This window comes from Procambarus clarkii, chromosome 12 (assembly GCF_040958095.1).
Source record: "Procambarus clarkii isolate CNS0578487 chromosome 12, FALCON_Pclarkii_2.0, whole genome shotgun sequence".
Classification (NCBI taxonomy): Eukaryota; Metazoa; Arthropoda; class Malacostraca; order Decapoda; family Cambaridae; genus Procambarus; species Procambarus clarkii.
The window spans coordinates 15,953,212-15,966,358 of record NC_091161.1 but is presented as its reverse complement, the minus strand read 5'-3'; the positions used below and the strand labels follow the sequence as shown (position 1 = coordinate 15,966,358).

Here is a 13,147-nt window from a genome sequence, read left to right as displayed (position 1 = left end):
CGACCGGCTCCCTATCTATCGACCGACTATCACAAGAAAGGAAAATAAGCCTAAGCAGGGAGATTGAGGAAATAGAACAAACGTTGAAGCGATCATATGAGTCTGAGGAAATGACATTTGGAACAGAAAGCTATACAAGAGATAAAGAAAAATCCGAAATATTTTTTCGCATACGCAAAATCAAAATCCAAAACCTCGACCAGTATTGGACCGTTAATTACAAGTGAAGGTACGTACACAGAGGACAACAGGAGGAGTACGTACACAGAGGACAACAGGAGGAGTACGTACACAGAGGACAACAGGAGGAGTACGTACACAGAGGACAACAGGAGGAGTACGTACACAGAGGACAACAGGAGGAGTACGTACACAGAGGACAACAGGAGGAGTACGTACACAGAGGACAACAGGAGGAGTACGTACACAGAGGACAACAGGAGGAGTACGTACACAGAGGACAACAGGAGGAGTACGTACACAGAGGACAACAGGAGGAGTACGTACACAGAGGACAACAGGAGGAGTACGTACACAGAGGACAACAGGAGGAGTACGTACACAGAGGACAACAGGAGGAGTACGTACACAGAGGACAACAAAGAGATTAGTGAAATTCTAAGAAGCCAGTATGAGGCTATGTTTAGCACACCAATAAACAACATGAAAGTTGATGACCCAGACAGCTTCTTTATGAATGACATTCAAGCTGCAGATAATGTAACTGATATTACCACAAACTCAGAAGACTTTGAAAGAGAAATTGACAATATGCCTATGCACTCAGCTCCTGGGCCTGACTCATGGAATTCAATATTCATAAAGAAATGTAAAGTACCAGTAGCGAGAGCACTCAGCGTAATATGGAGAAAGAGCCTGGATACAGGGCAGATACCAGCAGCACTTAAATCTGCAGATATAGCTCCGTTGCACAAGGGGGGGAGTAAAGCCTTGGCAAAAAATTATAGGCCAGTTGCACTAACATCACACATAATAAAAGTGTTTGAAAGAGTGATTAGGAATCAAATTTCTAGTTATATGGAAAATAATGAGCTACACAATCCAGGACAGCATGGATTTAGAGCGGGAAGATCCTGTCTGTCACAGTTACTCAACCACTATGACAAAATCACAGAAGCCCTAGAAGAAAAGCAAAATGCAGATGTTGTATACACAGACTTTGCAAAGGCGTTCGACAAATGTGACCATGGGGTGATAGCTCACAAAATGAGGTCAATGGGAATAACTGGTAAAGTAGGACGCTGGATACTCAGTTTCCTGTCGAACAGAACACAAAGAGTAACAGTCAATCAGATCAAATCGAATCCAAGCGATGTTAAAAGCTCTGTACCTCAAGGTACAGTCCTTGCACCGCTACTGTTCCTTATTCTCATATCTGATATAGACAAAAATACAAGTCACAGCTTCGTGTCGTCCTTTGCAGATGACACAAAAATCAGCGTGAAAATTACCTCTGCTGAAGACATTGAAAAACTACAAGGAGATGTCAACAAAGTTTTTGATTGGGCAGAAGAAAATAACATGATGTTTAACAGTGATAAATTGAAGGTACTCAGGTATGGCAAAAATTAGGATCAGACAAAACAGTGACCCAGCAGACAGAACAGTGACCCAACAGACAAAACAGTAACCCCCAGCAGACAGAACAGTGACCCCCAGCAGACAGAACAGTGACCCCCCAGCAGACAGAACAGTGACCCAGCAGACAGAACAATGAACCAATCACCTCTCCGCAACACAGTCAACAGTCCTTCCTGGCTTTAAGCTCTCGAACCCAGCGTTGAAAATCTATTTTTTTTTCACTGAATGAGATCACTCGCAGCCAACAATGCATGTAACAGTGAGAATACTACTTGTAAAGTATTAGACACTAGAGAGGGGAGGCCAATAGAGGTGTACTGAAGAGGACTGCAGCAGGAGGGTTGTAAGGAGAGGTCTTGGCAACGTCAGCCGACAAATAAGGGGGGGGGGGGGAAGGCTCGTTAGCTGTCAAGCGGCTGGCCCTTCGGCCATGATTTATTCCTGAACATAACGCTACAGGTAATTTGTCCAGGCCAGGCTTCAAGCATAAAAGGTCTTGGAATGTAAGGGAAGGGGGGACTCATACAGTCCTCCAGGTGCCAGGGGGACTACTACAGTCCTCCAGGTGCCAGGGGGACTACTACAGTCCTCCAGGTGCCAGGGGGGACTACTACAGTCAACTGGGGGACTACTACAGTCCTCCAGGCACCTGGGGGGACTACTACAGTCCTACAGGCACCTGGGGGGACTACTACAGTCCTACATGCACCTGGGGGGACTCCCACAGTCCTCCAGGTGCCAGGGGGGACTACTACAGTCCCCCAGGCACCTGGGGGGACTACTACAGTCCCACAGGCACCTGGGGGACTCCTACAGTCTGTGCACCTGGGGGGACTCCTACAGTCCGTGCACCTGGGGGACTCCTACAGTCCGTGCACCTGGGGGGGGACTCCTACAGTCCGTGCACCTGGGGGGACTACTACAGTCCCCCAGGCACCTGGGGGACTCCTACAGTTTCCCTAGGCACCTGGGGGACTCCTACAGTTTCCCCAGGCACCTGGGGGACTCCTACAGTTTCCCTAGGCACCTGGGGGACTCCTACAGTTTCCCCAGGCACCTGGGGGACTCCTACAGTTTCCCCAGGCACCTGGGGGACTCCTACAGCTCCCCAGGCACCTGGGGGACTCCTACAGCTCCCCAGGCACCTGGGGGATTCCTACAGTCCCCGAGGCACCTGGGGGACTACTACAGTTTCCCCAGGCACCTGGGGGGACTACTACAGTCTGCGCACCTGGGGGGACTCCTACAGTCTGCGCACCTGGGGGGACTCCTACAGTCTGCGCACCTGGGGGGACTCCTACAGTCTGCGCACCTGGGGGGACTCCTACAGTCTGCGCACCTGGGGGGACTCCTACAGTCTGCGCACCTGGGGGGACTCCTACAGTCTGCGCACCTGGGGGGACTCCTACAGTCTGCGCACCTGGGGGGACTCCTACAGTCTGCGCACCTGGGGGGACTCCTACAGTCCACGCACCTGGGGGGACTCCTACAGTCCACGCACCTGGGGGGACTCCTACAGTCTGCGCACCTGGGGGCCACCTTGTGACGCTGTTTATCCTATTGAGACTCAACCTAGCCTTTCGTGACTTGACCAAACCTATCCTATCCTTTCCTGACCTGACCTAACCTATCCTATCCTCTCCTGACCTAACCTATCCTCTCCTGACCTGACCTAACCTATCCTATCCTCTGCTAACCTGACCAAACCTATTCTCTCCTGACCTGACCTATCCTCTCCTGACCTAACCTATCCTCTCCTGACCTAACCTATCCTCTCCTGACCTGACCTAACCTATCCTCTCCTGACCTAACCTATCCTCTCCTGACCTGACCTAACCTATCCTCTCCTGACCTGACCTAACCTATCCTCTCCTCTCCTGACCTGACCTAACCTATCCTCTCCTGTCCTGACCTAACCTATCCTCTCCTGACCTAACCTATCCTCTCCTGACCTAACCTCTCCTGACCCAACCTATCCTCTCCTGACCTGACCTAACCTATCCTATCCTCTGCTAACCTGACCTAACCTATCCTCTCCTGATCTGACCTAACCTATCCTCTCCTGACCTAACCTCTGCTCTCCTGACCTGACCTAACCTATCCTCTCCTGACCTGACCTAACCTATCCTCTCCTGACCTAACCTATCCTCTCCTGACCTGACCTAACCAATCCTCTCCTGATCTGACCTAACCTATCCTCTCCTGATCTGACCTAACCTATCCTCTCCTGACCTATCCTCTCCTGACCTGACCTATCCTCTCCTGACCTGACCTAACCTATCCTCTCCTGACCTAACCTATCCTCTCCTGACCTAACCTATCCTCTCCTGACCTAACCTATCCTCTCCTGACCTAACCTATCCTCTCCTGACCTAACCTATCCTCTCCTGACCTAACCTATCCTCTCCTGACCTGACCTATCCTCTCCTGACCTGACCTAACCTATCCTCTCCTGACCTAACCTATCCTCTCCTGACCTAACCTATCCTCTCCTGACCTAACCTATCCTCTCCTGACCTAACCTATCCTCTCCTGACCTAACCTATCCTCTCCTGACCTGACCTAACCTAACCTCTCCTGACCTAACCTATCCTCTCCTGACCTAACCTATCCTCTCCTGACCTAACCTTACCTCTCCTGACCTAACCTATCCTCTCCTGACCTAACCTATCCTCTCCTGACCTGACCTATCCTCTCCTGACCTGACCTAACCTATCCTCTCCTGACCTAACCTATCCTCTCCTGACCTGACCTAACCTATCCTCTCCTGACCTATCCTCTCCTAACCTATCCTCTCCTGACCTAACCTATCCTCTCCTAACCTATCCTCTCCTGACCTAACCTATCCTCTCCTGACCTGACCTAACCTATCCTCTCCTGACCTAACCTATCCTCTCCTGATCTGACCTAACCTATCCTCTCCTGATCTGACCTAACCTATCCTCTCCTGACCTAACCTATCCTCTCCTGACCTGACCTATCCTCTCCTGATCTGACCTAACCTATCCTCTCCTGACCTAACCTATCCTCTCTTGACCTAACCTATCCTCTCCTGACCTGACCTAACCTATCCTCTCCTGACCTGACCTAACCTATCATCTCCTGACCTGACCTAACCTATCATCTCCTGACCTGACCTAACTTATCCTCTCCTGACCTGACCTAACCTATCCTCTCCTGACCTGACCTAACCTATCCTCTCCTGACCTGACCTAACCTATCCTCTCCTGACCTGACCTAACCTAACCTATCCTCTCCTGACCTAACCTATCCTCTCCTGACCTGACCTAACCTATCCTCTCCTGACCTGACCTGACCTGACCTAACCTATCCTCTCCTGATCTGACCTGACCTAACCTATCCTCTCCTCTCCTAACCTGACCTATCCTATCCTCTCCTGACGTCATCTATCACCACGTAACCCAACCTTACAAAGAGAATACATGACATTACATTTTGTGAGGCGTGACTATGACGTGATAAGTACTGGCGACACGGGTTGGGAACCTTACTCCCGCCGTTTACCCGCGCATGTATGAGGTTGACCAAAAACCTATGAACGTGAATTCATTCCAGTTTCAATATCACATTATTCGAGACAGAATGAGAGAGGGGGGGGGGAAGGGGAGGGGAGTGTTGGGGTTGAGGGGGAAGATAAGAGGAGGAAAATGTAGAAGGGGGGGAGGGAGATCCATGTACTGTCGGCAACCCGTTCTCGCACTTTCTTACAGTCAATATTGACTTATTAAATACGTGCATATGTGACATACTAAACATAGTAGTTTACCTTGAAAAGCTTCATAGAAAACACCGACCTTACCTAACCTTCTTAGTATGTTAAGATAAGCATCTTATTGCTTCGTAATTGCAATTATTACTTAACCTATACCTATAATAGGTTATTACAATTATTACTTAACCTATACCTATAATAGGTTAAGTAATAATTGTAATTACGAAGCAATAGGATGCTTATCTTAACATACTAAGAAGGTTAGGTAAGGTCGGTGTTTTCTATGAACCTTTTCAAGGTAAACTAGTATGTTTAGTATGTCACATATCCACGTATTTAATAAGTCAATATTGACTATACGAAAGTGCGAGAACGGGTTGCTGTCGTGTACTGCCATCTGGTATTCAGTACATCATGGCTGGTGTTATCTTACTACGTAAGATAACAGTACTAGGAAACGAAAGACTTTTCATTGGCCAAATTATCATTTAATTTGGGAGGTTTTCTCGACATTGCCAGTGTTAATAATGCCATCCTTTGTATTGTTAAATAAAGTTGATTTATCAATATGCCAACTTTACTTTTCACTGGTTCTATTCTGCATTTCCTTCCGTATTTTTTGTTCCAATATGTTGTTATTCTACCGTGGAAATTTGGGTGTGGGGGTGAATTTCTGGGGACCTGGCCTTCAAGTATCTTCCATGTATATATTATTTGATACCTTTCTCGTGTACTTCCCAAAGAGTATATTTTGAGAGCTTTCAGACGATCCCAATAATTTAAGATGCTTTATCGCGTCTATGTATGCCGTGTATGTTCTATGTATTCCCTGTATTTCAGCAATCTCTCCTGCTCTGAAGGGGGTTAGTGAGTGACTGTTTAATATATACAAACTGAGGCGGTGGAGGAAAGATGTATAGATTAAAAAATATAGAAAAATATATTTCGTGTATGTGATTATCGCGACACGTCTCAAACGGTGAGTAGTTTTGACAGTATGTTTATGACTTGACAGAGGCTTGTCACTTGTGACAGGGGCTTGTCGCTTGTGACAGGGGCTTGTCGCTTGTGACAGGGGCTTGTCGCTTGTGACAGGGGCTTGTCGCTTGTGACAGGGGCTTGTCGCCTGTGACAGGGGCTTGTCGCCTGTGACAGGGGCTTGTCGCCTGTGACAGGGGCTTGTCGCCTGTGACAGGGGCTTGTCGCCTGTGACAGGGGCTTGTCGCCTGTGACAGGGGCTTGTCGCTTGTGACAGGGGCTTGTCGCTTGTGACAGGGGCTTGTCGCTTGTGACAGGGGCTTGTCACTTGTGACAGGGGCTTGTCGCCTGTGACAGGGGCTTGTCGCCTGTGACAGGGGCTTGTCGACTGTGACAGGGGCTTGTCGCCTGTGACAGGGGCTTGTCGCCTGTGACAGGGGCTTGTCGCCTGTGACAGGGGCTTGTCGCCTGTGACAGGGGCTTGTCGCCTGTGACAGGGGCTTGTCGCCTGTGACAGGGGCTTGTCGCCTGTGACAGGGGCTTGTCGCCTGTGACAGGGGCTTGTCGCCTGTGACAGGGGCTTGTCACCTTTGACAGGGGCTTGTCACCTTTGACAGGGGCTTGTCGCCTGTGACAGGGGCTTGTCACGTGTGACAGGGGCTTGTCGCCTGTGACAGGGGCTTGTCGCGTGTGACAGGGGCTTGTCGCGTGTGACAGGGGCTTGTCACGTGTGACAGGGGCTTGTCGCCTGTGACAGGGGCTTGTCGCCTGTGACAGGGGCTTGTCGCCTGTGACAGGGGCTTGTCGCCTGTGACAGGGGCTTGTCGCCTGTGACAGGGGCTTGTCGCCTGTGACAGGGGCTTGTCGCCTGTGACAGGGGCTTGTCGCCTGTGACAGGGGCTTGTCGCCTGTCACAGGGGCTTTTCGCCTGTGACAGGGGCTTATTAGTGCAACATTGCCTAAGGAGTAATGTAGAGCTGAGTGTTCGTTTGTATGCTAATGCCAAACTTTCCCTTTCTTTTTAGGCCTATCCTGCTTGCCAGGTGACTAAACCCCGCCCACCACAGCTTGGATGGTCGGAGGTAATGCCTCCTCCATTCATTATTCATTTGAAATATATTAATAACTCCGTATGTAATTGATGCCAAGACCCCCTCCCCCTGGGTGAACAGAGGCATGAGTTCCGGCAATATTTCTTATACTCGCTGGGAGGACGTTGAACAACCGCGGACCTCTGATGTTTATACAGTGTTCTCTGATTGTGCCTATGGCACCTCTGCTCTTCACTGGACCTCTGATGTTTATACAGTGTTCTCTGATTGTCCCTATGGCACCTCTGCTCTTCACTGGACCTCTGATGTTTATACAGTGTTCTCTGATTGTGCCTATGGCACCTCTACTCTTCACTGGACCTCTGATGTTTATACAGTGTTCTCTGATTGTGCCTATGGCACCTCTGCTCTTCACTGGACCTCTGATGTTTATACAGTGTTCTCTGATTGTGCCTATGGCGCCTCTGCTCTTCACTGGACCTCTGATGTTTATACAGTGTTCTCTGATTGTGCCTATGGCACCTCTGCTCTTCACTGGACCTCTGATGTTTATACAGTGTTCTCTGATTGTGCCTATGGCACCTCTGCTCTTCACTGGTTCTATTCTGCATTTTCTTCCATATCGTTCACTCCAGTATGTTGTTATTTTACTGTGTAGATTTGGGACCTGGCCCTCCAGTATTTTCCACGTGTATATTATTTGGTATCTCTCTCGTCTCCTTTCTTGTGAGTACATTTGGAGAGCTTTGAGACGATCCCAATAATTTAGGTGTTTTATCTCGTCTATGCGTGCCGTATATGTTCTCTGTATTCCCTCTATTTCAGCAATCTCTCCTGCTCTGAAGGGGGAAGTGAGTACTGAGCAGTACTCAAGACGGGACAACACAAGTGACTTGAAGAGTACAACCATTGTGATGGGATCCCTGGATTTGGAAGTTCTCGTAATCCATCCTATCATTTTTCTGGCTGACGCAATATTTGCTTGGTTATGCTCCCTAAACGTTAGGTCGTCAGACATCATTATTCCCAAATCCTTGACATGCTGCTTTCCAACTATGGGCAGATTTGATTGTGTTTTGTACCCTGTATTATGTTTAAGGTTCTCATTTTTACCGTACCTGAGTACCTGGAATTTATCACTGTTAAACATCATGTTATTGTCTGCTGCCCAGTCGAAAACTTTATTAATATCTGCTTGTAGTTTTTCAATGTGTTCAGCAGAGGTAATTTTCATGCTGATTTTTGTGTCATCTGCAAAGGATGACACGAAGCTGTGACTTGAATTTGAGTCTATATCTGATATGAGAATAAGGAACAGCAGTGGTGCAAGGACTGTACCTTGAGGTACTGAGCTTCTAACTGCGCTTGGACTCGATTTTATATGGTTGACTGTTACTCTTTTGTGTTCTGTTCGACAGAAAACTGAGATCTCTCAGTAGAGTTCTCTCTGAAAGTACCTATTGCACCTCTGCTCTTCAACGGGGGTATTCTGCTCTGCAAGGTCGCAGGGGTGGGGGTATGGGGGGGAGGGGGAGAGTGGTGCCAGGTTGTGAGTGGCCCCCATCAGGTCGCAGGGGGGAGCGGGGTGCCATCAGGCCATGATCGATCACCTAGCCTGACACCACTAATTCGGCGGCCATGTTAGGTGTCGGAACACGTCGACACTCTGAGAGGTTTGAGAGATTGGCCTATCTGTACCACCCCTCCCCCCACCCCCCACCTCACTCTCCTCCCCCCCCCCCTGCTACGTCCCCCCCTCTCCCCTCTGCTGCACCCCCCCCCCCACCACTTGCGTTGCATTCTCACCCAGGTTGTTCAAGAGTTCCTATGTTGTCCGGGTGGATTGGGTGGTTCTTGACACGCGAGGAGTAGGTGGGGGAGGGAGGAGGGGACGCTATGTGGGCGGGGGGGATGGGTGGGGGGGGGTTCGGTTACTCGAAAACACATCAGGCAAATATGGCGGTGGTGAGGACAGCTTGGCCCTCACTTGACAGCTTCCGACACCTTGACAACATCTAGGGTGATTGATCACCGGGTACGAGGCACCAGGCAAGAGAGCTGTGGCACTCAGGAGTGCCCGCCTGGCTGACCATTGGCACTGCTGCCTGCCCCGTGGCACCCACCTCTCTTGGGGCACGCTAGCTTGTGCTGGGGTGGGTATTGACCAAGCATATACCTCGCTATCGTGATTTAAAATTACATTTTGCTTCGAGGGGCGAGTTTATTGGGCATCGCTATCACCCCTGTGGTGCATTTTCTTAACTTGTAAACCCAACGATAGCGTAAAGCCTACGATAGCGTAAACATGAGTGGTGTGCGGTGTTGAAGCGTTTTTTTACAGTCTGTTCACTTGAGACAGTTAAGCAAGTCCCAGCTGTGTCTGGGTACAAGTGACAGGATGAACAACCCAGCTGGTTTTCTTCCTATTGGGGAGTGTTGTACATGCTGCTATGGCGGTGTGTTCACTCACAAGATGAGTGACGCTGCCCAATACTGTCACTATGGCGGTGTGTCCACTCACAGGATGAGTGGCGCTGCCCAATACTGTCACTATGGCGGTGTGTCCACTCACAGGATGAGTGACGCTGCCCAATACTGTCACTATGGCGGTGTGTTCACTCACAGGATGAGTGACGCTGCCCAATACTGTCACTATGGTGGTGTGTCCACTCACAGGATGAGTAGCGCTGCCCAATACTGTCACTATGGCGGTGTGTCCACTCACAGGATGAGTGGTGCTGCCCAATACTGTCACTATGGCGGTGTGTCCACTCACAGGATGAGTGGCGCTGCCCAATACTGTCACTATGGCGGTGTGTCCACTCACAGGATGAGTGACGCTGCCCAATACTGTCACTATGGCGGTGTGTCCACTCACAGGATGAGTGGCGCTGCCCAATACTGTCACTATGGCGGTGTGTCCACTCACAGGATGAGTGACGCTGCCCAATACTGTCACTATGGTGGAGTGTCCACTTACAGGATGAGTGGCGCTGCCCAATACTGTCACTATGGCGATGTGTCCACTCACAGGATGAGTGGCGCTGCCCAATACTGTCACTATGGCGGTGTGTCCACTCACAGGATGAGTGGCGCTGCCCAATACTGTCACTATGGTGGAGTGTCCACTCACAGGATGAGTGGCGCTGCCCAATACTGTCACTATGGCGATGTGTCCACTCACAGGATGAGTGACGCTGCCCAATACTGTCACTATGGCGGTGTGTCCACTCACAGGATGAGTGACGCTGCCCAATACTGTCACTATGGTGGTGTGTCCACTCACAGGATGAGTGACGCTGCCCAATACTGTCACTATGGTGGAGTGTCCACTCACAGGATGAGTGGCGCTGCCCAATACTGTCACTATGGCGGTGTGTTCACTCACAGGATGAGTGACGCTGCCCAATACTGTCACTATGGTGGAGTGTCCACTCACAGGATGAGTGGCGCTGCCCAATACTGTCACTATGGCGGTGTGTTCACTCACAGGATGAGTGGCGCTGCCCAATACTGTCACTATGGCGATGTGTCCACTCACAGGATGAGTGACGCTGCCCAATACAGTCACTATGGCGGTGTGTCCACTCACAGGATGAGTGGCGCTGCCCAATACTGTCACTATGGCGGTGTGTCCACTCACAGGATGAGTGGCGCTGCCCAATACTGTCACTATGGCGGTGTGTCTACTCACAGGATGAGTGGCGCTGCCCAATACTGTCATTATGGTGGTGTGTCCACTCACAGGATGAGTGGCGCTGCCCAATACTGTCACTATGGCAGTGTGTCCACTCACAGGATGAGTGGCGCTGCCCAATACTGTCACTATGGTGGTGTGTCCACTCACAGGATGAGTGACGCTGCCCAATACTGTCACTATGGCGGTGTGTCCACTCACAGGATGAGTGGCGCTGCCCAATACTGTCACTATGGCGGTGTGTCCATTCACAGGATGAGTGGCGCTGCCCAATATTGTCACTATGGCGGTGTGTCCACTCACAGGATGAGTGGCGCTGCCCAATACTGTCACTATGGCGGTGTGTCCACTCACAGGATGAGTGGCGCTGCCCAATACTGTCACTATGGCGGTGTGTCTACTCACAGGATGAGTGGCGCTGCCCAATACGGTCATTATGGTGGTGTGTCCACTCACAGGATGAGTGGCGCTGCCCAATACTGTCACTATGGTGGTGTGTCCACTCACAGGATGAGTGGCGCTGCCCAATACTGTCACTATGGTGGTGTGTCCACTCACAGGATGAGTGGCGCTGCCCAATACCGTCAATTATTGACCCCTGTGGTGACCGCAGCAACCCTGCCCCACGCTTGCAGGTCGTGTGGGAGTTTGTGTGTGTGGGTAGTAGGTCAGGTTAGGTCGTGGTGCCCCCTGAAACCCGCAAATATTGACCTACCAGCGCTGCCTGCCTGACCAGACGGAATGTTTTTGTCATCTGCGGCTCCATATTTGATTACCGGGAAAGTGATTAATGTCGGGGAGGTATGGGGGGCGGACGGCCCCTCGTCACGAACCGCGCCTATAAAAAAAGCTGTTTGGCTTTCGTCACTTGTGTTTGTGGCGTAACTAACTAGCAGTTGACGGCGGGCAACTGTTGTCAACAAGTAATGGAGGTCAACCACTGATATAATTCGTTATTTTTACCGCTATTATTTTAGAGATAATGGTGATGCTATTCAGAGTAGTTTAAACTAGAGTGTTAACTACAAAGGGGTAGTTTAGAGTAGTTTAAACTAGAGAGTTAACTACATAGGTGTAGTTTAGAGTAGTTTAATCTAGAGAGTTAACTACATAGGTGTAGTTTAGAGTAGTTTAATCTAGAGAGTTAACTACATAGGTGTAGTTTAGAGTAGTTTAAACTAGAGAGTTAACTACATAGGTGTAGTTTAGAGTAGTTTAATCTAGAGAGTTAACTACATAGGTGTAGTTTAGAGTAGTTTAATCTAGAGAGTTAACTACATAGGGGTAGTTTAGAGTAGTTTAAACTAGAGAGTTAACTATGTAGGGGTAGTTTGGAGTAGTTTAAACTCGAGTTAACTACCTAGGGGTAGTTTAGTGGGGTGAGAGGTTGTGTGAGGGGTTGTGTGAGGGTTGTGTGAGGGGTTGTGTGAGGGATTGTGTGAGGGATTGTGTGAGGGGCTGTGTGAGGGTTGTGTGAGGGTTGTGTGAGGGTTGTGTGAGGGGTTGTGTGAGGGGCTGTGTGAGGGGCTGTGTGAGGGGTTGTGTGAGGGGTTGTGTGAGGGGCTGTGTGAGGGTTGTGTGAGGGGCTGTGTGAGGGGTTGTGTGAGGGGTTGTGTGAGGGGCTGTGTGAGGGGCTGTGTGAGGGGCTGTGTGAGGGGCTGTGTGAGGGGTTGTGTGAGGGGTTGTGTGAGGGGCTGTGTGAGGGGTTGTGTGAGGGGCTGTGTGAGGGTTGTGTGAGGGGCTGTGTGAGGGGTTGTGTGAGGGGCTGTGTGAGGGGTTGTGTGAGGGTTGTGTGAGGGGCTGTGTGAGAGGCTGTGTGAGGGTTGTGTGAGGGGTTGTGTGAGGGGCTGTGTGAGGGTTGTGTGAGGGGTTGTGTTAGGGGTTGTGTGAGGGTTGTGTGAGGGGCTGTGTGAGGGTTGTGTGAGGGGTTGTGTGAGGGTTGTGTGAGGGGTGTGTGAGGGGCTGTGTGAGGGGTTGTGTGAGGGGTTGTGTGAGGGGCTGTGTGAGGGGTTGTGTGAGGGGTTGTGTGAGGGGCTGTGTGAGGGTTGTGTGAGGGGTTGTGTGAGGGGCTGTGTGAGGGTTGTG

At 50.3% G+C, this 13,147-nt stretch overlaps 2 protein-coding genes across 33 annotated transcripts in view; both read left to right on the top strand.

The window, feature by feature from the left end:
- Positions 1-13,147, top strand: part of LOC123772853 (uncharacterized) — a 603,147-nt gene that overhangs the window by 243,051 nt on the left and 346,949 nt on the right. The gene's annotated exons all lie outside the window — the stretch shown is intronic.
- The window catches only part of exd (PBX homeobox extradenticle), a 734,009-nt gene that overhangs the window by 488,123 nt on the left and 232,739 nt on the right, over positions 1-13,147 (top strand). For 15 of the 32 annotated variants that reach the window (XR_011228198.1, XR_011228195.1, XR_011228192.1 and 12 more), the window contains exon 3: positions 7,339-7,356. The exons of the other annotated variants lie outside the window; for them this stretch is intronic. Coding sequence is in view for 5 of the 15 variants with exons in the window: in XM_069323335.1 (XP_069179436.1) it covers positions 7,339-7,356 (18 nt within the window). In the remaining 10 variants the exon portion in view is untranslated. The remainder of the gene's footprint in view (positions 1-7,338; positions 7,357-13,147) is intronic. 32 annotated transcript variants of the gene reach the window in all.